Below are 26,758 nucleotides of genomic sequence, written 5' to 3'. Positions count from 1 at the left end.
TTAGAATTCTTGCGTTATTTTGGTCAAAAGAACCCATTGGCCCTGGTTGTATTTAATTTGTTAGAAGAAGAAATTGAGGCCCAACAAAGACACCGTCTTATCCAAGGTCACACAACTGGTAAGGAACGGAGCCAGGCCGGCCTCCCGAACTGGGCTTTTTCCAGTAGCACCCAGTGCTGTTTATAGAATGTAAATAAAACACTTGGTACTAGGCCAATTTAGATTGAGAGTCCTGGGGTACGTTAAGATCTGGAGAGGCTGGAGAAGATGAAGTGACTTGAGTGCCACTGGGAAGAGAAAGGCTCAGCAACCGGAGCTAACTTAACTACTAAGCCTGAAGCCTTGACTTAAGCCAGAGAAGACATTCGTCCTCTTTCTTCCTTCAAGAGGAGATGAAACCATCCCTACTTCCAGGAGCTATTTACTAATGAGCTCCTCCCTCACTGACCTCTCCTTTCCACTTTTTCTTAAGGTTTTTGGGTTTTAGGATTTTGAAGTCACTCAAGCATGTGCTGCTAAGTGCAGAAGAGGCAAACAGAAACAATCCTGTAAGAATTAGCTTGTTTTGGACAAGCAGGAAAGTGCTGAAACATCCTCGAACTCAATTTTTGGTACCCTATGGAGATAAAGCAGATTTATGAGGGGAGCAAAGTGTTGTTTTGTACCTTGCAGCCCACCTCTGGGATGAGAATTAAGTGGTCAACAGATCCAGGTCCTTCTGGCTTTCCCCTTCCCCTATGGTCAGAAGTAGTTTCATCCCAAGGAAGTGGGCAAATTTTCCAGGTTCAGCACCAACATTTTTCTTTGGTTCAAAAAGGATTTAATTCTGGTGAAGGCCTTATTTCAAAAGCAAACCAGATGCTCACAGGAACTTCAGAATTAGCTTTGCCCCCTCCACTTAAAAAGTTAAATTTAAAAAGACTGCTAAATATGGTTGCAGTCTGACAGAGTTCCAGAGTAAATGTTATTGGCACTTGTCGTGCCAGAATCTGTGCTGCATGAAGTCCTTGTGTGTTTGGCTGCTCTCTGCTGAGTCAGTCCTGGAGATAAATGTCTTCTAATCCCTGTCCTGTGTTCTCAGTGCCCAGGCTGCCGAGAAGGAGGAGCCATCTTGCCTGTTTTAGACAATAGAATTTTGTTCAATGAATTTCACGACAAAGCCCATTTTCCTTAAGAGCCGGACTCTCTCCACAGTCTTGGGTCAGAAGATGGTATTGCTTTGTTCATGATTATGGTGTGAGCTTTGCTCTGATATTTTGGACTCAACTTTAACCAAACAGTTACTTGTTTCTGTTTTTATTGTTCAGCCCCACACCAGCCCCAAGTCAGTTGTTTTTCAGGAATGTTGTTCTTTTGCACCCCCCACCCCCAAGCTAAACAGATTCATTCTGTGTTTTGGAACTCTGAAATCACTGTGGATTTGACATAACTGAAAATTCTTCTCATGAGTCTGCTGACCGGAGGCAAGTTAGAGAGGCGCTTTTGTACTATCAGAAAAGCTTAGTGCTTTAAGTTTTTTTGTCCATAGTGGGAAGAAAATGCCAGGAATGGCATATACAGGCAGGAAGAAGGATGCTTCTTATTTATGAGTTTGATTTTTCAGAGAGATAGGTCTCTATGCATATAATAATAGGCTCCATTAGTCAATGCATACCATTGGCATAAAAAGAAGCCCAGAATTTTAACAAAGCTATTAAGTTATGCAGTCTTACTACCAGGAAAAAATATCATTGGAGAACAAAGATGTCAGCAGTACTGTTTGGGCCTTGTTTTTTTTTGTTTTTTTTTTTTGTTTGTTTTTTTGTTTTGTTTTGTTTTTGGTGAGGCAGTTGGGGTTAAGTGACTTGCCCAGGGTCACACAGCTAGTAAATGTTAAGTGCCTGAAGCTGAATTTGAACTCAGGTCCTCTTGACTGCAAGGCCAGAACTCTGTCCACCGCACCACCTAGCTGCCCCTTGTTTGGGCCTTGTTCATGGTGATAATGGGTGGATGCAATTAGAAAGAAAACTGGTTTTGAGGTAGAAATCCTGAGTTTGAGTCTGAGCCCCAGCACTTACAAGTTGTGTTGAATGTGGGCAATTCTTTCATATTTTGGGACCTCAGTTTTCTCATCTGTAAAATAGGGAAAATAATAGTAATTATTGACAGAACCATGTTAATTGTGTTCCTAATGTTGAACCATTTTTGTATCCCTGGTATTAATTCAGCCTGGTCATTATGAATTGTTTAGATAAATTGCTGTAGTCTGTGTCGAATTTTATCTAAAGCTTTTTCTTCACTGTTCGTTAATGATATGGGTCTAAAGTTCTCTGCTTTATCTTCTTTTGCATTAGTTATTAGGTTTCTATTTGTCTTATAAAAAGAGTATTATAGAGTGCCTTCTTTCTCAATTTTTGAGAATAATTTGTGTAGTATTATTAATTTTTCTTTAAAAGTTTGATGAAATTCTCCTATAAATCTATTAAAACCAGGATTTTTTTTAACCCTTGTTAGTTCCTTTACAGCTGGTCACATCTTCTTTTGTGAGACTTCATTATTAAGTTCTTTATTTGGTGTTCTCTCCGTTTGTGTATTTGATGTATTTGAAGCATTTTTTTTTACCTGTTATCTCAAATGAAGCTCACAACAACCCTTTGAAGTAGATAATAAGGGTATTAATGCCCCACATTTACAGATGAAAAGACAAGGGTTTCAAAGAGAAACTGAGAATTGCCCCTGTTCCACCTTGGGGAGAGTTTTCAGTAGAATTTGAACCCAGCTCTTCCTAGTTCTATGTGCTACACTGTTTCTGCTTTGCATTGCTACTTGCACTCATCTATGTTATAAAATATAGTATATTTTAAAATACCCTAGAAATATGAGTTTTTATTCCTTTGTCTACAGGTTACTACCACTCTAGGGTTCCCCGAAGGTCAGTGGAAGAACCATTCTTATCACAATAAGCGTGCCCTTATTTTGGGACAGAAAGACATAAATCATAGCCAAAAGAGACCACTGAAAGATTTTTTTGGTGGTATTTTTTTTTTTTAGATGGAATGAAGAACTAATAACCTGAGCCTTTACAGTTTCTCTTATTGTGTGAATTCTGAATATCAGAGATAGGATAAACTCAAATCTCATAGGTAGAAATTTGTATTAATTTTTAACTTTTGCATTAAAAACAAAACAAAACATCCCCATTATGCTTAACCTTATCATCCCTCCAAAAACTGAGCAACTGACTCATCCTGTAGTGGTTTTCTTTTTCCACCTCATTTTTCTCATCTTGACACGACACAATCAGTAAGGCCAGCAATTGTTATGCCCATTTTACAGGTGGAGAACTTGAGGTACAAAGTTACTTACGGCATCTAGGACCAGAATGAAGAGTTAAGTCCTGCCTCTTCATTTAATAAATGAGAAAAACAAGACCCAGAGAAGTAGGCAGAATGGTGTAGTTTGATAAAGGGAGTTAGACTAGAGGTCAGAGGAGGTAGATTCTCACTCTGCCCTCAGCTTGCTGTGTGACCTTGGGCAGTATCTCCTCTTGGGCATAGTTTTCTTACCTGTAAAAAGAGAGGTCACTTAGGCAGCAAACATTCATTAAATTCTTCCTGTGTACTGGGCATGGTCCTAGGAGCTGTAGAAAAGTTAAAGAAGGAAATAGTTTCTATGAGGGGAAGGAGCAGTATGTGCAAATTAAACATTAGATAATTTAAGGAGGGTGACACCATTCAGCCCTGTGATAAGAATCAGAAAGACTCATCTTCTTGAGTTCAAATCTGGCCTCAAACACTTACTAGCTGTGTAACTGGAAAGGTCACCTAACCCTGTTTGACTTAGTTTCCTCAACTGTAAAATGGGGATGATAATATCACCTACACCTCAGTGTTTTTGTGAGGATCAAATTAGATAACATTTGTAAGGTGCTTAGCATAGTGCCTCACACATGGTAGGTGTTTAATAAATGCTTATGTCCCTCTTCCACAGTAGTCAGATGAGATTATATAGCAATTACAAAAGATAAAATAGGTAACTTTGACTACATGAAATGAAAAACTGTAAATATAACACAGAGGCCTGGTTATTACTGCTCAGCTTTATGTGCTGAAATGCCAGGTTTGGTAGTGAGGGACGAGGAGTGTTGGGATCAGGAGTCCTGGATATGAATCCTGTGTCTGAATCTGCTTTGATAATCTCTTTGAGTCTTAGCTTTCTCATCTATTAAATGAGAGTAATCATTTTTGTTCACCCTAATGAAGATGGTTGTTATAAGGAAAGTATTTCCTACATCTTGAAACATTACAGGTAATGCACTTGTTGTCATTGTCCTTATTTTGGTCATTGCTATGTATCTTACAGATTGGGGTGTGGGGTTTTGTTTTTACATTTTCTTTTTAATAAGTGCTTGCTTCAGAAGCCTAAAGCAGAAAACTTTGGGTATTAATTTGGTCTTAATTTGGCACTAGTAATTCCATCCATACTTTTTAATATCATTAGAAAATGGCTTCCCTTTTTCTCTCTACAGTTGCCAAATGTACCAGCTGCCCTGATACTGGTTTACAAAATTCTTTTGTAGTACCTTTATTTTATTAGGAATTAGGGGTGTCTGAGAGGCTGTGAAAAACTCATTATAGATATGAAATATTATTATCTTTCCATCAGCATAGATCTAGAATACTGTAACATTGACTATTTGAGCTAGAAGGGTCACTACCAATCAGTCAGGCCTTTATCTTAAGTCCTTGCTGTATGCCAGGCACTGTGCTAAACACCGAAGAGATAGTGACCAAAGTGAAACAGTCCCTGCCCTAAAAGGCCTCGGCCTCCTGTTAAAACCCTTAATAACCTGCTACACTTTCAGTCTTCTGCCTCACTCCTGTCCTCGCACTCTGTGATCTAGTGACACTGGCTTCTTTCTTGTTCTTCCCATAGGACGCTCCCTTGGCCAACTCTCAGGGCTTTTTTTAACTGGTGGTCTCCCATACCTGGCTCTCTCATCTCCACCTCCTAGTTTCACTGACTTCCTTCAAGAGTCTACTAAAGTCCCACTTTGTACAGAAAACCTTTTTCAGTCAAAGTTTTGAGTTCTTAATTCTATCCTTCTCTTCCCCCTCCCTGAGACGGTAAGCAATCTGATATAGGTTATTCATGTGCAATCATGTAAAACATACAGGGACTTATTTGTATCTCATCATTTAGCATTGTGCTTGGCACATAATAGGCACTTGATAAATGCTAGTTGACTTAACATTCTTTCTAACACGTATATGTACCGTCTGAGTATATACAGTATACATCCAAGGCAATCTTGGAGGGGGGAGGCATTAAGAACTAAAGAGATTAGGAAAGACATTATGCAGAAGATGATGCTTGAGTTGAGTCCAGAAGGAAACCAGGGCTTTTTTATAAGGAGAGAAAGTATTCCAGGCATGGAAAACAATCATTGTAGATATGGAAACTGAATATGGAGCATCTTGTGGGAAGAATGGCAAGGCGGCACATTTGGCTGAATGGTGGAGTTTGTGGCAGAGAGTGTGGGGAAATATTGCTGGAAAGGGAGAATGGGCTAGGTTGTGAAAGATTTGAGTGATAAACAGAAAAATTTGTATTGGACTCCAATGGTAGTAGGAAGCCCAGGAGCTGATTGAGTGGGGGGGGCGGGGAGGGTTATAAGCAAAGGCTCAGTGATTCCTAGTGCAGGTCTGGGTGGGAGGGACTCTGTGGTTTCTGAGGCCCTTCCAGCTCCAAGATTCTGTAAATCTGACTCTGGGTCCACAGACTTCCTAACATATGGTGTTAGAGATGGAAGGTATCTTAGCCCATGGGATGTAGAAATTGTTAAATCCAGCACCTTTTCTTAGTCCTTATTCTTCTGGATCTTGAGGAAGCTTTTAACTCTCTTGATTGCCCCTCCTTTTGGATAGTCTCTACTTTCTGGGCTTTCATGACACTGCCCTTTCATGTTTGTCCTCCCATCTCTGACTCTTCCTCCTAAATTGCCTTTGGTAGATTGTCATCTCAATTTCCCACCCTTTTTTATGTGGATGTACTTCAGGGCTTTCTGTGGGGCCTTCTTTTCTTCTCTATAGTCACTATAATCTTATCAACTTCCATAGGTTCAGTGATGGAAATGTGTGGGGAGAGTTATCAGATCTACATATGTAGATAGTCTTTTGGAGCTCTAGTCTTGTATCACCAGTTGCCCCATGTGTACAGATATATATATATGTATGTATGCATATATATCCCCACCTTGATCTTACAAAATTATCTCAAATTCCACATGTCCAAAATAGAACTTACTCCCAAACCCCCTATCCCTCTTCTTTATTTCCATTGAGGATCATCATCATTCTTTTAGTTATCCAGGTTCACAATCTCTGTGTTATCCTTAGTTCTTCCCCCTCTTCCATATTCAGTCAGTTGCCAAATCTTGTGGATTCTGCCTTCACATCTGTTGTTTCTGTCACCTCCTGTACACTGACATAACCACTACTCCAGTATAGTGTATCAGATGATTAATTTAACCCCTATTTTATTCTAATCCATGTTACTCAGTTTAGTGTGATTCCATAGGGAATTTATTTATTTATTATTCCATAGTGATTATTTCTGTTATACTTGTCTATTAATATATATTTAGTCAGTTGCTTTCAGTTGGTGACCTGTAGTTTAAGGTTCTGGTCTTATCTTAGGCCCCAGAGCTTTGACCTAGGGGTTATAAGTTTACTTGCTTAACCACAGGAAGGACCTCCACCCTTTTTTCTTGATGAGTAAGTGATCAATCTCTGTGGGGCTTAGATATCCTAATGACATGGAAAGTCCCCCAGCTTCTTTTTGTCCCTCTGTCCTTTAATGTACCTCCCCATTACCCAATGTGGGGAAACTGCCTTGAGCGCTTGGCCAGTGGGTGACCCTTGCCTTGCCCATTCTGTGACCATCAACCTTATGTACTGGCCCTTGGGGGTAGGGTGGGGTGGGGTTGGGGGTGTCAAGGTATAGGTCTGTCAACCAATGAAATCCTGTATTTTACATCATCTGTCTCATCTTGCCAAACACTATAAAAGCAAGGCCCATCATGAGGAACATATGAGGTCCATTCATTTAAGGGGGCCAGTTCTCTAATAAATGATTATTGGCTTGGAGCTCTGCCTCAGTTGCTTTTATTACAGATTGAACATTTTTGGGCCCACAGTAGGCCCTCATCATTTCTTGCCTGGATTAATTCAGTTGCCACTTAATAAATCTCCCTGCCTCTAGAATATTACCTTTTTAATGTATGAAATCTTTTTTGTTGGCTTATCATCCCTGTCTTTTTTTTTCTTTTCTTTTTAAAATTTTTAAATTAATTAATTTATTTTAGTTTTCAACAGTCATTTCTATAAGCTTTTGAGTTTTCAATTTTCTCCCCTTCCCTCCCCTCTCCCTCCCCAAGACGGTATGCAATCTGATATAGTCTCTACATATACATTCTTATTAAACATATTTTCATATTAGTCATGTTGTAAAGAAGAATTAGAATGAATGGGAAGAAACATCAGAAAGAAGAAACAAAATAAAACAAAAAAATCAAACAGTCTGCTTCGATCTGCGTTCAGACTCCAGAGTCCTTTCTCTGGATGTGGATAGCATTTTCCATCATGAATCTTTTGGAGTTGTCTTAGATCCTTGCATTGCTGAGAAGAGCCAAGTCTATCAAAGTTAGTCATCGCACAGTGTGGCTGTTACTGTGAACAATGTTCCCGTGGTTCTGCTCAGTTCACTCAGAATCAGTTCATGTAAGTCTTTCCAGTCCTGCCTGCTCATCATTTCTTGTAGCACAATAGTATTCCATTACATTCATATACCACAACCTGTTCAGCCATTCCCCCATTGGTGGACATCCCCTCAATTTCCAGTTCTTTGCCACCACAAAAAGAGCTGCTATAAATATTTTTTTACATTTGGATCTTTTTCCTATCATCCATATTTTGCCCCCCAAATGTGAGCCTTCCTTGAGGCTATATCATGAATTTTGTTCTCTCTCTGCACTTTTTCACTTGGTGACTTCATTGGTTTAGTAATCATTGTTTTCTAGATGATTCTCAAATCTGTGTGTCCTGCCCTAATCTCTCCCATGAGTTTCAGTCCCATGACACCAACTGCCCATTGGACATAGGACTGAATGTTTGGGAAACATTTTCATTTCAAACTCAACATGTCCAAAAGAGAATTCATACTCTTCTGCCCTCCCCCAATCCTAACCCCTTCCCATTTCCGTATTTTCACTTTTACTATCAAAGACACCACCATTCTTCTAGTCTCCCAGGTTTATAACCCATGACATTATTCTCAGCTCCTCACTCTGCCTCATTCTACACAGACAGTCAGTTGCCAAATCTTGACCTTGCCTTGTCCATCTGTCACCTTCTCAGAAAGCCACCACTGTAGTTCAGGCCCCCAGCATCCCTTGCCTGAGTAACTGTAGTAGCCTCCTCTCCTCTAGCCTTTCCTTGATCCATCCCGTCCTCTACATTGCTGTCTAAGTGATGGTTTAAGTGCAGATCTGACCAGGTAAATCCCCTTACTCTGTTGACACTAGTGACTCCTTCCTCCATCTTATCTCAAGTATGACCTCCCAGTTGTCATTTAAAACGCTTGCTGCCCTTTCTGCAGCACACGGATCCCCTTCATACACTCTACATTCCACATGCACGTGCTTGCTGTTCCCTATATGCAGCTTTCCATCTTCCGTCTCCATGCGTTTGTAACTCTTCCTTGCCTCTGCTTTTTAGAATCCCCAGTTCCCTCAAAGCCCTCTCCTGATCCTACCTTACTTCTCTCTCCACCAAAAGTTATTTGGATACTTTATATTGATTTTTCAGTGTCTCTTTGTTGTTTTCCCCCCAGAAAACTCTCTGAATATAGGGGTTGTTTCATTGTTGTATCTGTCTCCTTAGTGCCTTGCCCAGAGACTGTCACATAAATGGTGCTCGATACATTCACGCTGAATGAGTCAGTCTCCAAGAAATGAGAGGATTTATGTAAAGTGCTTTGAGTCAGGAGAGTACCTGGGACATTGATGTTAAACTCTGTGGATTGATTGACACTGACCTTTATGTTCTCCTTCCAGTGAATATGGAGGGGAGACTGGACAAGGACCAGCATATGGACCAGCCAGTCATTCTTCAGCCTCTGCTTCAGCACCTTCTTCTTCAGCATTTCGACCAGTAGTGCCATCCAGACAGATCGTGGAGAGGCAGCCAAGGATGCTGGACTTCAGGGTGGAGTACAGAGACCGCAATGTAGATGTGGTCCTGGAAGATAGCTGCACCGTTGGTATGGCTTTTCTACAGTCTGGATTTAATGAGTGGTAGTAAGGGGTGGAGGAGAGCCATTTTTAAGTCATTTACCATTTTGGATGCTCTTTTCCTCAGGGAATGAGTTGCTTTCCACATCATTCTATTCTGACTTTTCATTACTAAACAGGACCAGAGCCCCAGATAACATAATGCCAGGATTGATACAATGGTACTAAACCATTTTTCATGATTTTTTTTTTCCGTTTTCTTTCAAGGGATTTAAAAGTAGGTGGTAGAATATTCAGACCACTCACTTCGGTGATCCTTTACGTAGCTTCAGAGTAAAGCCTTTTTGTGAGGCCACTGCTGTTCTTAAGGGAACAGTTAGAATAGATGAGATTTGTTTTTCCCTTGAAGTCTGTGTTCTATTTGTTGGAATTAGCATGGGGTCATTTTCTATAGTAGAATTGTCACACTAACCTTTGCTAACCATTATTACTTCTAAACTAACTTACCAACATTTCTCCTTTGAGCTTCATGTTATCCAAATTTATCACTCAACCTAAAACCTGGTGGCCATTGTCTCCTTATCCCCAGGAGACATTCTTCCTTCCTCAGTGAGGTCAATGTTTAGCTCACAATCTAACTCCTTCCCTCAGGGGTCTTCAACATCCATATTGAGATTTTCACAAATATCTTAACTTCTGGTTTCTCAGTCTATTCAATTCCTATAACCTGTACTCCACCTTCACTTACACAGAAAGGTGGTCATACCCTCCATCTTTGAAGCACACCATGTCTTCCCCATCCTTTAAAAACCCTCCTTTCATTCTACCATCCCTGTTAATTATCAGTCATCCCTTTCTAGGATAAAAATCCTGAGAAAAATGTCTATACGTGGTACCCCCACTTAATCGCTCACTCTCTTTATAACCCTCTACTTTCTGACCTAATTATCAAACTGAAACAGCCCTCTCCAAAGTTACCAGTATTCTCTTTTTAAAATTTATTTTTTTTACCAGTGTTCTTTTTTATAAATTGTTTTTTTATTGATATCTTTTTTTTTCCTTTCATATGACCATACATTCTTCCAGTATCCTTAACCCTCTGCTCTCCCAGGAAACCATCACGTATAAAACATAATATTTTTAAAGGGGAAAAAAAACTGACCATTACATTGAAAAAATTTATACATTGTACTTTGACTTTCCAACTCTGCAAGGAGGTGGAATGGAGGTTTCTTTCCATGTTTCTTCTGTGGTGCCAAGCTTATTCTTTGTAACTTTGCAAAATTTTTCTGTTTTGCAGTTTTCTTTCCATTTACTCTGCTGTAGTCATTGTGTATATTATTTTCTTGGTTCTGCTTACTTCACCTTGCACCAGTTCTTATAGATCTTCCCATTATTCTCTGTATTCATCATATTTGTCATTTCTTATGGCATAGCAATATTCCATTTCATTTATGTACCACAGTTTGTTCCCCAGTCATAGGGCATCTGATTTGATTTCTGTTTGTTTGCTGTTACCAATTTTCAAGACCAAGCTTTTCTTTAAAATCCATACATTTGCATCCATATAAACTCGCTTTCAGAATCAGTAAGTGTAAAAGCCACATTTGAGAAGTATTTGGTGCTATATACATAGTTAATGTTATATTTGAAAGGATGCATGGAAAATCATATACAAAGCTGCTTCAAAGAGGTCTATGTGCAAATAATATAGTGGGAGAGAAAGCTGCCTATGTATCCCAAGAGCTTTATGGTTAATTAGTTGAATAACTAGAATCTTTCTGTTTTGCATAGCAAGTGGATGAAGCAATAGGTATAGTCCAAGATGCTTATTTAATTCCATGTATATAAAATGTTGAAACTCATGTTAGGGAAGATTTATTCCTTTGCAGATTATTCATAACAATGCCACATCAGGAAAAATAGCATAATTGATGGATTTTAAAAACTGCAAACAGAATAATGGGGGGAAATGTATTGGTTTCTGCAGTGATGGAGTTTATTTGGTGCCAATGGGAAACACAGGTCTGCAAAGCCCTAGTTTGAATATAGTCCCTTATACGTTATCAACATGCTGCATGCTTCATAGGTGGTCACTTGTATCGAGAATGTGAGAGAGGAGCTACAGACAGATTTAACATATTTATAATAGTAATGGACGTTATGAAAAATTCCATTAAAAGGGAGGCTCTTTAGAAAAATTGTATTTTGGTAGGAGGCAGAACAAAGGTTAATTCAGTATTAGTGTAAAACACACTGACTTTCTTGTGCCAAAATACTTAGAAGGTTAGTTGAGCTAAAAGTTACTTTTTTTTTTTAAGGGATAGTAATAGATGCAGAAAATGCATTTTAGAACAAAAGTTTCCTCCTGAAACTTATGTTTTTGGTGGACAACTTTGAGAAAATTAGTATACTCTGTAAGTAATTTGAAAGTCCTCATATTCACATTTCGATTAAGAATGGTAAAATGACTATATTTATGAAAAAAGAACTACACACAATCAATTTACAAAATAATATTTGATATTTTTTTCTATTTTAAAAAATACCTGCCTTGCAAATAAATTAGGTGAAAATAAAAACCTGCTTGTTAATCACTTGATCACTTTACAGAAGCCATTCTTTATTCATGTTAAAGACCTTGATATTTCTAAATGTGGTTTGGTAAGGAGGCCATTTTCCTTTGACTGATATAATACTCTTGGTCTTAAACCAGCTCAATTCAGGAAGTCAGTAGGCACCAGCTATGTGTCAGGAACTATGCCAATAAGCTTAGGGGATACAAAGAAAGGGAAAAAACAGCCCCATCTCTCAGGGAGCTCACATTCTAATATGGTAGACACCATGTATATAACTAACACCTAGCTGAAATTTAGCATTTCTTTGAATTATTTTCAAATATTATTTTGAGAAGGGGTTTTGTAATTTTCACCAGAAAGAATTCCACAGGGGTCTAAGAAAAATATGGTTAGGATCCCCTTTTTCTTAATCCTTCTACGTGTCAGCTTTCCAAGTACTTGAAGACAGCCTATTTGATATTGGGAAATGGCAATGTCCTAGTATGAACAAGATTCTAGATCCCCTTAAAACATGGCATCAGGGCTTAGAGATATACCACTATACTGGGCCATAGAGAGAATCACTTCTAGACTTGCTTACCCAACTGAGGAATCTACAGAGTCTTGCAGAGTTCCTGGGATATATAGACCATTGTGGCAAGCTGAGAGCTAAGCACAGAGGGGTTGGAGGATAGGCAGCCACCCGTAAAGCACCCCTGCCTGAGTTCTGTGGTGCCTAGGCTTAGCTTGGCAGAGCCTTTCCTTAACACCTGTGACTGCAGGAGATGACTTACCTTTCAGGGGCCCAGGCCTTTCTCAAATCTATGACTGGTTACTAGCATTTCTGGAAACTGAATCAGAGGCTGCTCCAAGCCCAACAGGGCCCCAACTGAGGCCTAGTCTAGCATAGAGCAGCTTTAGGGTGTTCTGGGCAGGGTCCAGCCTTATAGCAGTGGCCCTGAACAAGGTGTAAGAGAAAGGTCCTCAATAAAATTCAGCCAGAGCAGGCCCTGCAGCCTGTATTGGGAGCCCAGCACAGTAGGAACTCCTGAGCCTCTATGCCAGGGCAAAAAGGCCCCAGATGGAACTACACCAAGGAGAGATCAGAGGATAACAACCTTACGACAAGTCCAAATAAAGCCTCAGAAATGTCCTGACCGTAGGTATTACAGGAGTCCGTAGAGGAAATGAATGAATTATAGAATGGAAAAGCTAGCGAAGAACAAATGGCAAGGAAAATCAGTACCATAGGGCAGACTGGAAAACTTCACTCAAAAACTAGACGCTATTAGAGGTAGAATGGGCCAGATAGAGAGCAGTAACTTAAACATACAGTGGGAAAAATCAAAACAAAACCAAAAATTTGAAAAGCACAAGAAAATCTAAGAAATAAAATATCAAGAAATACTGATCTAGAAAACAGGTCGAGGAGAGACAATATAAGAATTATCAGACTCTCAAAATTATGATGAGAAAAAAGTAAGGATACCATATTTCAGAAAATTATAAATGAAAATTACCCAGAACTCTTAGAACTAGAGGGCAAAATGAAAATAGAAAGAATCCATTCATCTTTTCAGAAAGAATCCCCAAAATGAAAAACTCCCAGGATTCATCATAGCTGAAATCCAGAGCTTCCAAGTAAAAGAAGAGATATTTTAAGAAGCCAAAAAGAAGGAATTTGAAAGCCAATGATTGTCAATAAAATTACTCATGACCTAAAAGCTGCCACTATCTAGGAGAGGAGAGCTTGGAATGTAATATTCCTAAGGGCATTAAAACCAAGGAAAATCTATCCAGAAAAATTAAATATAGTCCAGCAGGGGAAAAATTAGAGCAAAGTACTTCCAAGCATTTTTAATAAAAAGAACACAACTGACTATATATGTGGAAATAGAAATGCAGTCACCACATGAAGCATAGAAAAGTAACCATATTTGTATAATTGAAAGGGAATATGTGGGCATGAATTGTTTATATATTGATAGGGTGATTAGAAGTAGATATCTTCTCAGAACCCTAATATATTTAATGATCCTAGAAAACAGTTAAAATAACAAAAGGTCTGTGGGTAGTTTTGTTCTAACAGTTTTAACAGTCTTAGAAGAAAATGAAAATAGGAAGGATGGAGGAAATGACTAAGAAGGGGAAGGAAATCACTATTGTTTAATATAGGTGCATAAAATAAAGAGTAATATCCATGGAGGAAAGAGTGTGGGGAATGGGGATCCCATGGACCTCACTCTATTCTGAATCAGATAACACACAAAGGTATACCTAAACATACATTTGAGTATGAAACACATTAAATTTAAAGACATATAGAAGAGAGGGACAAAGAAGGGATAGAGAGGCACAAAGAAGGAAGGAAGTATAATAAGCATTTATGAAGTAATCATAAATTACTTGTGCCAGGCTAAGCTTTTTACAAATGTTGTTTGATCGTCACATCAACCCTGTGAGATAGGTGCTATTGTTATTTCCATTTTACAGACGAGGAAACTGATGGTGCAAGAAGTTAACTTGCTCAGATGTCACATAGCTAATGCCTGAGGTGGGTCTAATCTTGTTGGTTCCAGGCTCTGCACTCTATTCACTGTGCCACCTTGTTGGAGGGCAAGCTAGGTAAGAGAATTGTCATAAGCAAAACAAACTTGAATGTTGGAAGGAAGAACATGAAAGGAGGGTTAGAAGGAGAGGAAGAAAGCATAAGGAGAAGAGAAGAACTCTAACAGAGAGGAAACAGGAGAAGAGAAGAACTCTAACAGAGAGGAAACAGGCTGTTTCACTTATCACAAGTATCAGGCAAATTCCCTCTCTTCTACCCCAGGCTTCTTGTTTATCAAAGGAGAGGTGGGTGTAAAGAAAAAAAAAGTACAAGAGAACAGCATCGAGGGAAGAACCACTATTAACACTCAATAACTTTGAATGTGAGCTGGGTGAACTCGCCCATTATACAGAACAGGATAGCAGGAGGGCATAGAATAAAGGGTGTTGTTTACAAGAGGACACATTGGAAACATACAGAGTTTCACATAGAGTTCACATGAGAACTTGGAGCAAAATCTGTTGTGCTTTAGGTGACCTCAGATTTCAGATGAGGTTTCAGATGATAAAGTGCAGATAAGATAAAAAGAGAGAGGCAGAGAAATTATAGTGTGCTCAGAGGAACCACAGATAAAGAAGTAAGTTCAGCACTTAACATATGAACCTAATGACATAGTACCTAAATACCTACATGAAAACTTGACCAGAGTGCTGGGAGAACTGGATAGTGGGAGACCTTAATATACCCATAGACAGATCTAATCAAAAGCTAAGTTAAGGGCCTGAAGAGAACTTTAGAAAAATAAGAGATAATAGATCTCTACTGATTACTAAATAGTAATGCAAAAGAATTTATGTGCCTTTAGATGTACCTTTTCAAAAATTTACCATGTGTTGAGGCATAAAGACATCACTAAAACATGGAAAAGTAGAAATACTAAATATATCTTTTACTGATCATTAGGTAGTACAAATTATATTCAATAAAGACTGTAAAGAAAGAATGTAAAAGAAATTAATTTAAGACTAAATAACAATTCTGAAGAACTGGTGGGTCAAAGAACAAATTCTAGAAACAACAGAAAATTTCATCAAAGAAAATGACAATAATGAGGCAGTATACCAAAACTTAGGGAATCAGTTCTGAGGAGAAAAGTTGTCTCTAAATGCTTTCTTCAATTAAAAAAAGAGCAATAATTGGGAAAGGCAGAGCCAAAATAGCAGAGAAGAGGCAAGGATTCACCTGACCTCTCCCCCAAACCCCTCCAAATACCTTTAAATAGTGCCTCAAAACAGATTTTAGAGCGTCAGAATTCACAAAAGGACAGAGCGAAACAATTTTCCAGCCCAAGACAACTTAGAAGGTTGGCAGGAAAGATCTGTTGTATCAGGGTGAAAGTGAAGTGCAGACCAATCCCCCGCAAACCAGTAGTTGGGGGCAACTGAATTACTAGCAGTTTCCAGACCTCTCAGCCCAAAGATGATAAGAGGGTGAGACAGCTGATTAGAAGGAGATTACAAGGGTCTCTTTGCTGGTACTGGAGGCATGACTCTGTTGCATTGCCCATACTTGGATCGCGGTCACAGTCCTGGGTCTCAGTCCCTAGGCCTCAGTCCCTAGGCAAGGAGGAGCACTAGCACACCAGAGCTTGTAGCCAAGGGGTTGTGGTAACCCTGATCACAGTTCCAGGGTGGAAAAAAGTGTTTATGGTCACTCATAGACCGGGAGAGTAGTAAACACACCTCTCCCTAGATCATATCACCTTGGAAGAGCAGAGAACTTACAAGTCCCCAGAATTACCTCTGAAAACAGCTGCACAAAAAGCCTCAAGCTTAGGATGATGCCCCCTCCATCCCAGAAGCAGAGAAGTCAAGAAATAGGCTGGAAAATGAGCAAGCAACAGGAAAAGATCCTGACTATAGAACATTACTATGGTGATGGGGAAGATCAAAACACAAACTCAGAAGACAACAAAGTCAAAACTCCTGTATCCTAAGCCTCAAAGAAAAATGTGAATTGGCCCCAGGCTATGGAAGAACTCGAAAAGAATTTTTAAAACCAAGCAAGTGAAGTAGAGGAAAAATTGGGAAGACAAACGAGTGATACAAGAAAATCATGAAAAAAGTCAACAACTTGATAAAGAAAGCATAACACCTTAAAAAAAAGAATAAGCCAAATGGAAAAAGAGGCACGAAAATCTAATAAGGAGAAGAATGCCTTGAAAAGCAGAACTGGCCAAATGGAAGAGGAGGTGTAAAAGCTCACTGAAGAAAACAACTCATCAAAAATTAGAATTGGGCAAATGGAAGCTAATGACTTTATGAGACATCAAGAAACAATAAAACAAGACAGCAAATCAATGAATTGGGCATACAAATTAAAAAAACACTTGAGCAACAAGTTAGATATCCTCAACTATGTAACAATGTAGAAATTTTGAAAATTAAGGAAACAATTATATAATTGAAAGCAAAGAAAATCATTGCATTGTTAAAAAGTAGGGGTTGATTAAAAAAAAGAGAGAAACAAAAAAACTAAAACAAATTACATAAATAGCTAACATGACAAAAAAGGAGGGGAAGACCAAATTGTTGGTATGAAAAATGAAAAAGAACTTATAAAATTGAAGAGGCAATAAAGGAAATTATCAGAAATTATTTTGCCCAAATATATGCTTAGAAGAACTGATAACTTAGAGAAAATAGTTGAATGCTTGTTGTTGTTGAGTTGTGTTCAACTTTTCACGATGTCGTTTGGGAAAAGTTTTCTTGACAGAGATCCTGGAGTGATTTGCCATTTCCTTCTCCAGCTCATTTTAGAGATGAATTAACTGAGGCAAACAAGGTTAAGTGACTTGCCCAGGGTCACATAGCTACTGAGTGTCTGAGGTCAGAATTGAACTCATGTCTTCCTGACTCCAGGCCTGGCATTCTATACACTATGCCACCTAGCAGCCCCAGTTGAATGCTTACAAAACATGAACTACCCACATTAGCAGAAGAAGAAATAGACTATTTAAATAATGCAGTATCAGAAAAGGAAGTTAAATATGGCATAAATAAACTTTCAAAGAAAGAAAAAGACTACAGAACCAGGTAAATTCTAGAGTGAATTTCTACAAGCGAATTCTAGGAAAAATTCCAGAACAATTAGTTCCAATACTACATAAACTCATTATGATAATAAGAAGGATACTTTCCACTCTTTTTCTTGATACATATATGATCTTGACACCTAAGCCATGGAACAACAAAGCAGAGGGGAAAAAAATCTATAGATCAATATCCCTAATGAATATTGATCCAGAAATTTAAATAAAATATTAACCAGCTAGCCTAAAATAACATATCAGAAAGACTGCACACTATGGCCACATTGACTTTATAACAAGAATATAGGGTTGCTTTAACATAAGAATGACTATAAACATAATAAACCATGTTAATAATACATTTAATAAAAATGTAGGATTATAACAATAGGATGCTGAAAAGGCTTTTGAAAAAACCCAACAAATTTCTCTTAAAAACTGTAGCAATCATAGGAATAAATGGACTCCTTAATATAATAACCAGCATTTATCTAAATCAGGACCAAGTATTAAATAATGGAGAAAAGTAAAGAGACCTTTACAGTAAGATCAGAGATAAAGCAAGGACACCTTTATTACTACTACTGTTTAATGTAATGTTAGAAATGCTAGATATAATAATAAGACATGAAAGAAATTGAGGTAGTAAGGATAGGCAAAGAGAAAACAATTATTTTTTGCAGATGATATGATGGTTTACTTAGTGAGAGAATTAAAAATTGAAACAACTTCAGCAAAATTGAAAGGTATATGACAAATCTACATAAATCATCAGAATTCCTATATGTAATTAGCAAAACCCAGCAAGAAGAACTGGAAAGTGAAATTCCATTCACAATAACTACAGAATCTATAAAATACTTTCAAAGATTATATGAATCTAATAATAATATCCTCTTTGCAGAAGTTGACAGACGTAATCAATTAGAAAAATATTAATTGCTCATTTGGATGTCGTCAGTATAATAAAAATGACAATGTTGTTGTTCAGTCATATCCAGCTCTTCATGGCCCCATTGGGGTTTCCTTGGCAGAGGTACTAGAGTGTTTGACATTTCCTTCTCCAGCTCATTTTACAGATGAGTATGCTGAGGCAAACAGTTAAATGACTTGCCTAGGGTCACACAGCTAGTACGTGTCTGAGGCCAAATTTAAACTCAGGTCTTCCTCTCCGCAGGCTCAGCATTTTATCCACTGCTCCACCTAGCTGCAGAAAGTTACAATACCGCTCAAATTAATTTACTTATTCAATACTATACCATTCAGACTTCAAAAAAATGTTTTATTGAGGTATAAAAATAATAATAAAGTTTATATGGAAGGAGAGAAGATTGGGAATCTTAGGGTAATAATTAAAGAAAGTGGGAAGGAAGCAAATCTGATATTACCAGATCTCAAACAGTACTACAAAGCAGTAATCATTAAATCAGGGTGAATCAGTGGAACAGATGAGGCATACAACATATAGAAGCAAACACATAAACATGGTATTTGATAAAACTAAAGACCTCATTTAGTGGGGGAAAGACTCACTATTTGACAAAAACTGATGGGAAAACTGGACAGCAGTCTAGTAGAAATCTAGTTTAGACTAACACCTCGTACCATTTAAGTACTGGAGTGGTTTGCTATTTCCTTCTCCAGCTTATTTTACAGATGAGTAAACTGAGGCAAACAGGGTTAAATGACTTGCCCAGGGTCACATAGCTAGTCAGTGTCTAAGGCCAGAATTGAACTCAGGTCTTCCTGACTCCAGGCCTGGCACTCTGTACACTGTGCCACTTAGCAGCCCCAGTTGAATGCTTACAAAAAAATAAACTACCCATATCAGCAGAAGAAGAAATAGAATGGTTAAATAATGCAGTATCAGAAAAGGAAATTAAATATGGCATAAATAAACTTCAAAAGAAAGAAAAAACATTTAAGCACATTTAAGTATTTTTACATTCCAAATGGATACGTGACTTAGATTTTTAAAAAATGACTCACTGAAAAACGTTAAAGTAACAAGGAAAAAAATTACCTTTTGGATCTATGGATAGGGGAGAGATTGATGACTGGAGAAGTGATAGGCTCACACAAGATAAAATGGACAATTTTAATAGTATAGAATTTAAAATTTTTAATGGGGAATGGCTATAATTATGGTATATGAATGTAATATAATATTATTCTATAAGAAATGGTGATATGAATAGTCTCAGAGGAAATTGTGAAGAACTTTATTAACTAATACCAGTTGAGGTGAGCAGAATAAGAACATGTCATACAATGATAACTTTATAGAGAAAAACAACTTTGAAATCCTTTAGAACTCTGGTCACTGCCATATTAAACCAGAAGTCCAAAACAATAAAGATGAGGCGTGCCACTAAACTCCTTACAAAGAAGTGATGAACTGAAAGTCACAAAAGAGACATAGATTTTCAGACATACCAAATATAGGAATTTATTTTGCCAGATTGTGGAGATATATATCTGTAGATGGATTTGCTGTTGTTGATGGGTTTGTTTTTGTTTTGTTTTCAGCTAAATGGAGATCAGGAGACAGTAATGTGAGGAAGAGATTAATTTTTTAAAAAATTTGTTAATTGGGGGGAATGGAGAATATAGTTGTCACTGTTTGAGTTTATATGTGCGCAGAAGTCTTGGAGCTATCGTAGGCATTTTCTTTTCCTTCATCATCCACTGAGTCATTTGCCAACCATGGTCAATTCTATTTCCACAACCTTTCTAATATGTTTCTTCCAACTCCCCCAACTTTTTAAAAAATAAGTTTAAATATTTTTTCCAATTACTTGTAAAATTTTTAAACATTCTTTTAAAAAAATTTTTGAGTTCCAAATTTTCTTCCTCCCCCTCCTCCTTGGTGAGAAGGCAGGCAATTTGATATAGGTTATACATGTTCAGTCATGCAAAAAGCCGTTGCATATTAGTCATGTTGCGAAAGAAAACACATGCCAACAAAAAATTTTTAAAAATAAGCAAAAATATGCTTTGATCTGCATTCAGACTTCATTAGTTTTTTTTCTGCATGCAGGTAACGTTTTTCATCATAAGTCTTTCACTTGTCTTGGATTATTGTATTACTGAGACTAGCTCAGTCATTCATAGTTGATCATCATGCAATATTGCTGTTAACTGTGTACAGTGTTCTTCAGGTTCTGCTCATTTCACTTTGCATCAGTTCATGTTAAGTCTTTCCAGGGTTTTTTTGAAAGCATCCTGCTCGTCATTTCTTACAGCACAGTAGTATTCCATCACAACCCTTTGCCACAGCTTGTTCAGCCATTTCCCAGCTGATGGGCATCCACTCATTTTCCAATTCTTTGCCACTGCAAAAAGAGCTGCTATAAATATTTTTGTATATATAGGTCCTTTTTGGGTTGTCTTTTTTTTTTTCTCTTTGGATTACAAACCTACAGACCTAGTAGTGGTATTGCTGGGTCAAATGCACAGTTTTATAGTCTTTTGAGCATAGTTCCATTGCTCCCCTGAATGGTTGGATCATTTCACAACTCCACCAATAGTGTATTAGTGTCCCAATTTTCCCGCATTCCCTCCAGCATTTGTCATTGACCTTTTCTGTTACATTAGCCAATCTGATAGGTATAAGGTGGTACCTTAGAGTTGTTTTAATTTGCATTTCTCTAATCAATAATGATTTGGAGCATTTTTTCATGTGACTATAGATAGCTTTGATTTCTTCATCTGAAAACTGCCTGTCATATCCTTTGACCATTTATCAATTGGAGAGTAACTTGTGTAAGTATAGAAATTAGATATAAGCTTAAATTTGACTGAGTTCTTTATATATTTGAGAAATGAGGGCTTTATCAGAGGGACTTGCTGTAAAATTTTTTCACAATTATGATTACTAACTATATATTTCCCTCCTTTCTATTTTTCCAATTTATTCTTCTATCTCTCTGTCTCTCTCTCGTTTCACCCTCTCCCTTCTCATTTAATAGAATGCAGTCTTCTTGAGAGCAGGCAATGTTTTGTTTTTGTGTTTCTATCCCTAATACCTAGTACAGTGCCTACCACCAGAGTAGGTGCTTAATAACATTTCATTTACTGAATGCAATCCCTTCATCATTCTGTTTGCTCTCTTCTGCATGTTTACTCACTTTTCAGGATCCTACTGAGATGCTGCCAAGATTCTTGGGGGTCTAGGACTGACCATATGTTTGTAGCGTGTACTTTAATCTTACTTTGGAGATGTCCGTGGACTTGTATTTAATAATCAGAGAAACTCAGAAAAGAATTTCACTGGATCTTTAAAAGTCCACGTATGATAGGTATCCCCGCTTTCTCTCCTCTCGTTCTCTTCTTAATTCCTTCAAATCTGGCTTCTGACCCAATTCCTCCAAAACTGGTCTCTCTGAGGTTACCAATGATTTTCCAGTTGCCAAATCCAGTGGCCTTTTCTCAGTTCACGTTCTTCTTGACCTTTCTTGCAGCCTTTGCTGCTGTTTATCACCCTCTCCTCCATGGTGCTCTCTTCTCTCTAGGTTTTCAGAATACCCCTTCTCTCTCCTGCCTCTTCTTCTACCTCTCTGACTGCTCCTGTGTTTCCTTTCCTGGATCCTGCTCCAGGTCACGCTCTCTAACTATTGTCTCTCAGGGCTCTATCCTGGACCTCCTTCTCCCTCTCTACTGCATGTAGTGATCTCATCAGCTCCCATGGATTTGATTACCATCCCTATGCTGATGATTCTCAAATCTACCTGTCCTCCCCTAGTCTCTCTGCTCACCTCCAAAGTAAGATCCAGCTGCCTTTCAGACATATAAAACTACATGTCTAGTAGATATCTTAAACCAAACATATTCAAAATTGAACTCATTCTCTTTCCCCCCAACCTCCTCCTCCCCCGTCTTCTAGAGGGGGGAGCCTAGTCTTCCAGGCTCTCAAGCTAGGAGTCATCCTCTCTGTCCCTCTCCCTCACTCCCACCTCCAAGCTGTTGCCAAGGTCTGTCAGTTTTACCTTTGCAGCATCTCTTGAATATACCCCCTTCTCTCTGACACTGCCCCTACTCTAACGTAGGCCCTTATCACCTCACTCCTTACACCTAGATAATTGCAATAGCTGCTGGTGGGTCTCCCTGCCTCAGGTCTCTCACCGTTCCAATCTATCTCCACTTAGCCACTAAAGTGATTTTCCTAAAATGCAAGTACAGCCATGTCCCCCCCCCCCCCCCCCATAAACTCCAGGGCTTTTTATTACCTCCAGGATCAATTAACAAAATGCTCTCTTTGCCATTCAAAGTCCTTTATAACCTAGCCCCTTCCTACCATTTGAGTCTTCTTACACCTCACTTCTAGCCCAGGTACTCTTGGATGCAGTGACATTGGCTTCCTGGCTTTTCCATGAATAATCTCTTAGCTTCAGGCATTTTCTTCTGTTGTTTCCATCTTTTGCTCTGCCGAGGGACCTCTCTGGGCTCCTTTAAGTCCCAACTAAAATCTCATCTTTTACTGGAAACGGTCCCAGGCCTTCTTGATTCTAGTGCCTTCCCTCTGTTAATTATTTCCCATTTAGCCTGTTTATAGCCTGTTTGTACATACTTGTTTGCATAGGGTCTCCCCCATTACAGTGTAAGCTCCTTGAGGGTAGAGTCTATCTTTCCTTTTTGTATCTCCAGTTCTTAGCACAGTCCCTGGCACATAGCAGGTGTTTAATAAATTTTTATCGATTGATTGGATCCCATTTTGTAATCGGTACCTTTTATCATCTTCATTTAAAACTGGTCTGTGACCAGAGGCCATAAGTATTCATTTTATTGGAGAACAAATACGATGAAATCAGTAAGAAACATGTTGCAGTTGATATCTTGTCTCTAATCTGGCTGTTGGACTGACACAGAGCTCCACAACACCCTCCCAACCCCCACCTCTACCCGCCAAGGCAAATCATCAAGCGTTTATGCAATTGCTTACTATGTGCCAGGCATTGTACGAAAGGCTAGAGAGCTAAAGAAAGAGGAAAGTGGTCCCATGGTTCTGGTTTCATTATACTGATTCTTGAATACATTTTTTCTTCATTGTGAATCAAATCAAAGAGCTATGTGAAGTCCCTTTTCTTGGCTCCCTGGTGTCTAAGTGGAGATCATCTAGCTCAATCTATTTATTTAACTGATGAAGAAACAGTCCAGGAGGAAATGTGACTTGTCCGAGGTTGCATAAGTAGTATTAAAATAGTAGAGATTTGGGCCGAGTTCTCTAATTACAAACCTTGGGTTCTGATTACCATATCACAGTTTAGCTATTAAATTTTCTACTGGGCATGATGAGAACTGTTGAAATGAGAAGAAAAGGATATCACGGTAAGAAGTTCAAATTAAGTTTTCTGAAGATGACTGCTTCTTAAATAGTAATTTCAGGACATGGCCAAATTCAAAAGAGGTGCTGAGTAAGGGAAATATGTCTGCATAATTCCTCACCATGACAACATACTTTGTCTCAAATTTTATATAAACTATCAGAGAGTGACATCTAGTGGCTCGTGCTTGTACTAAGTTTTCAGTGTACAGATGATTATTCTATCTGCATTTTCAAAAGAGACCTTTTAAATGGTCCACTACACACCAATCTTACCTGTTTGCTTATAATGGTTTCCTGTACATAGGAAGCAGTGTCATGCCATACCAGGCTCTTCAAAAGAGTCATGACTTATAGGAAGTGACTTTGGGACAAGAGCCAGAGGCTCAGGCTTCTCTATGGCTTAATACTTATGGGTCCCTAATCAAAGTCCTTTCCCTTTGGAAGGTCTCAATTTCTTCCCCTTTCAAATCTGAATATTGAATTAGATTGTTTCTGTGGTTGCCTTCTAACTGTAAATCCTATAGTCCTTTTTTTTTCATAGGTGTTAAAAACCAAAAGGCTTGATCAGCATACACTTAGTTTCATTCTTGACATTTTATGGAAACTAGACCTCTTAGAAGAATCAGCTCCAATCCCTCCGTGTTTCTAGTTGGCTTCCTTCATACAACTGCCAGCTCTGGGACCCAGAGGTCTTGAGTGGTGTCAGAACAAATGCAATTCAGGCCACTTAGTCCACTACATTTTTCTTTCTTTTCTCTCACCCCCACCCCCTGCCTTTTTTTTTTTTTTTTTTTTTTTGCTTTTTGGTGAGGCAATTGGGGTTAAATGACTTGCCCAGGGTCACATAGCTAGCAAATATCAAGTGTCTGAGGGCGAATTTGAACTCAGGTCCTCCTGACTCCAAGGCTGGAGCTCTGTGCGCTGCCCCATGTAGCTGCCTGTCCGCTACACTTTTCTAATTGGCCTCATGTCCCAAAACATACATCACTTTCACTTTCCATCCAGTCATCCACCCCAACTAATACACCATCTGTCTGCTGCCACTGCCTGGCTTATCCCAACTTGGATCAGCATCCCTTGTACCAAACAACAATAATATGACTGACTTCGTACCATCTTCCTGTCCACATATTGCTGCCTGTATGTACCTTTCTTCTCTCTGCTTTTCATCTCTTACTCTGAGCACTGTAATCAAGTAATTGCTTCATTGCTTCTGGGTAAAGGCATGCCATTCCACTGGAAGGCCTTATAATCAACTAAATCCAGCCCTGTATCTCCTCATACTCAAAATCTTTTTCTTCCCATTAGAATGCAAACTCTTTGAGGGCTAGGACTGGATCTCTTTTTGTCTTTGTTTCTCTAGCACTTAGTACCATGCCCAGTGAATAGTGAACACTTAATAAATACTCATTCATTCATTCATTCAAATTCAATCCTTGAATGTTGACCCAGCTGCATGGAGGAAAGGTTTGAGAATTGGGAAATCCAGATTTTAGTCTTGGCTCTCTGGATAACATAAATTTGTAAATTTGTACATCTACCTTCCCTTCTTTCTCTGGACCCCATTTTCTTAATTTATGAAATGATGAAAGTTGGAATAGATTGTCTCGAAAGTCCTTTTCAGCTTTAAAATTCTGTGTATGTAGTACCATGACAGGAGACAGCCGGTAGCAGAATAGAGCGATGACTGGCTTCACGACCTTTGCTAAGGCACTTCCCGCCTCTGCATCTCAGCTTCTTCGTCCTAAAGCAAGCTCACCATCTACCATGCCTACCTTTCAGGGTTATTGTAAAGATTAAGGGAAGTGATGGATCTCAAAGCCCTCTTGCCCTGTCCAGCTTCAGACCCTGAGGTAGATGGTCAAGAACTCCCTCCACTGCTGCACATTTACAACCTTTCTACATCTTAATTCTTGGCTATTTTTTCCATGTTTCTCTGTAAAGGACTTAGCCAATGTGCTAGAAGCCTTTCTCTGGTGGATACATTTATATTAACTTTATGGGTCACTGTGACCAAGACATTCATTACTCAGCTGCCAACCTCATGAGCCTCATAGTGATGAGTCTCAGGCTCCTCGACCTGCAGTCTGCTACTAGGCTAGGCCTGTATTTGAAGTCTGTCCAGCTGTGTGCCAGAGATTGGGCTGCGCTGGCCTAGCCTTGGAGAACACAGCCTCGTTTCTGCACCACAATGAAGCATCATGTATAAATGCCAAGGAGGGCTACTTATGGTAGCAGAAAAATAGGGCAGTACAGTGTAGTCAGAGGACCTGGGTTTAAATCATATTGATCATGATCTCCTGTCTAGAGCTGGAAGGGGCCTCGAAGGCTATCTAATCTAGGCTCAACCTTCTGGCTCTGGTGTTATCTGCCTCTGTGACCCTGGGAGCTATACTTCCCTCTCTGAGCCAGTTTCTGTTTCTAAAGCCATCATCATAAACTGAGGATGCTGGACTACCTGACCCTAAGTTATTTCTAGGTCTCTATTCTATGATCTGGTGATCCTAAGTAGAATATTTAGCTCATGCATCATTTATCTGAAAAATCTTTAACTCTGTGACTCAGATCTGTAGTTTTTTTCATGAGTAACCTACTATACTGGTTTATTTGATGGTCTCTGGTAGCTGTCATCCTATAGCTAACCTAGTAATGAGCCTCTCAGCTTGATTAGAGCTTGTGATTCTGTGATATGCATTTTATTGTATGTATTGTATATTGTATGATAATGAATTAGAATATAATATTAAAAAAGGGCTTATGACCTAGATTTTAGAGTTTTGGCTTTGCCTTTGATTGATGATATAACCTTAGGCAAGTATTAAAATGTCTTTGATTGCTTTCCCCTCCTAGTTCTGTTTCTAGATTTTGCCCCCATTCCTTAACTGTTGTCTCACTCTGAATCTCCCTTCAGCACCTGGAGCCTTGTCACAATGGAATATCCATCAGATGACCCTGCCGTGTTGGC

General features: G+C 38.7%; 1 protein-coding gene across 1 annotated transcript in view; it reads left to right on the top strand.

The window, feature by feature from the left end:
* FAF1 (Fas associated factor 1) overlaps positions 1–26,758 on the top strand; it is a 427,400-nt gene that overhangs the window by 113,877 nt on the left and 286,765 nt on the right. The window contains exon 4 of the mRNA XM_027837985.1: positions 9,095–9,300. Within this exon, the coding sequence (XP_027693786.1) occupies positions 9,095–9,300 (206 nt within the window). The remainder of the gene's footprint in view (positions 1–9,094; positions 9,301–26,758) is intronic.

Source organism: Vombatus ursinus, unplaced genomic scaffold (genome assembly GCF_900497805.2).
Source record: "Vombatus ursinus unplaced genomic scaffold, bare-nosed wombat genome assembly UNPS02014825.1, whole genome shotgun sequence".
Classification (NCBI taxonomy): domain Eukaryota; kingdom Metazoa; phylum Chordata; class Mammalia; order Diprotodontia; family Vombatidae; genus Vombatus; species Vombatus ursinus.
Note: the sequence above shows the minus strand (reverse complement) of the source record. Positions and strands in the feature narration are given on the sequence as shown.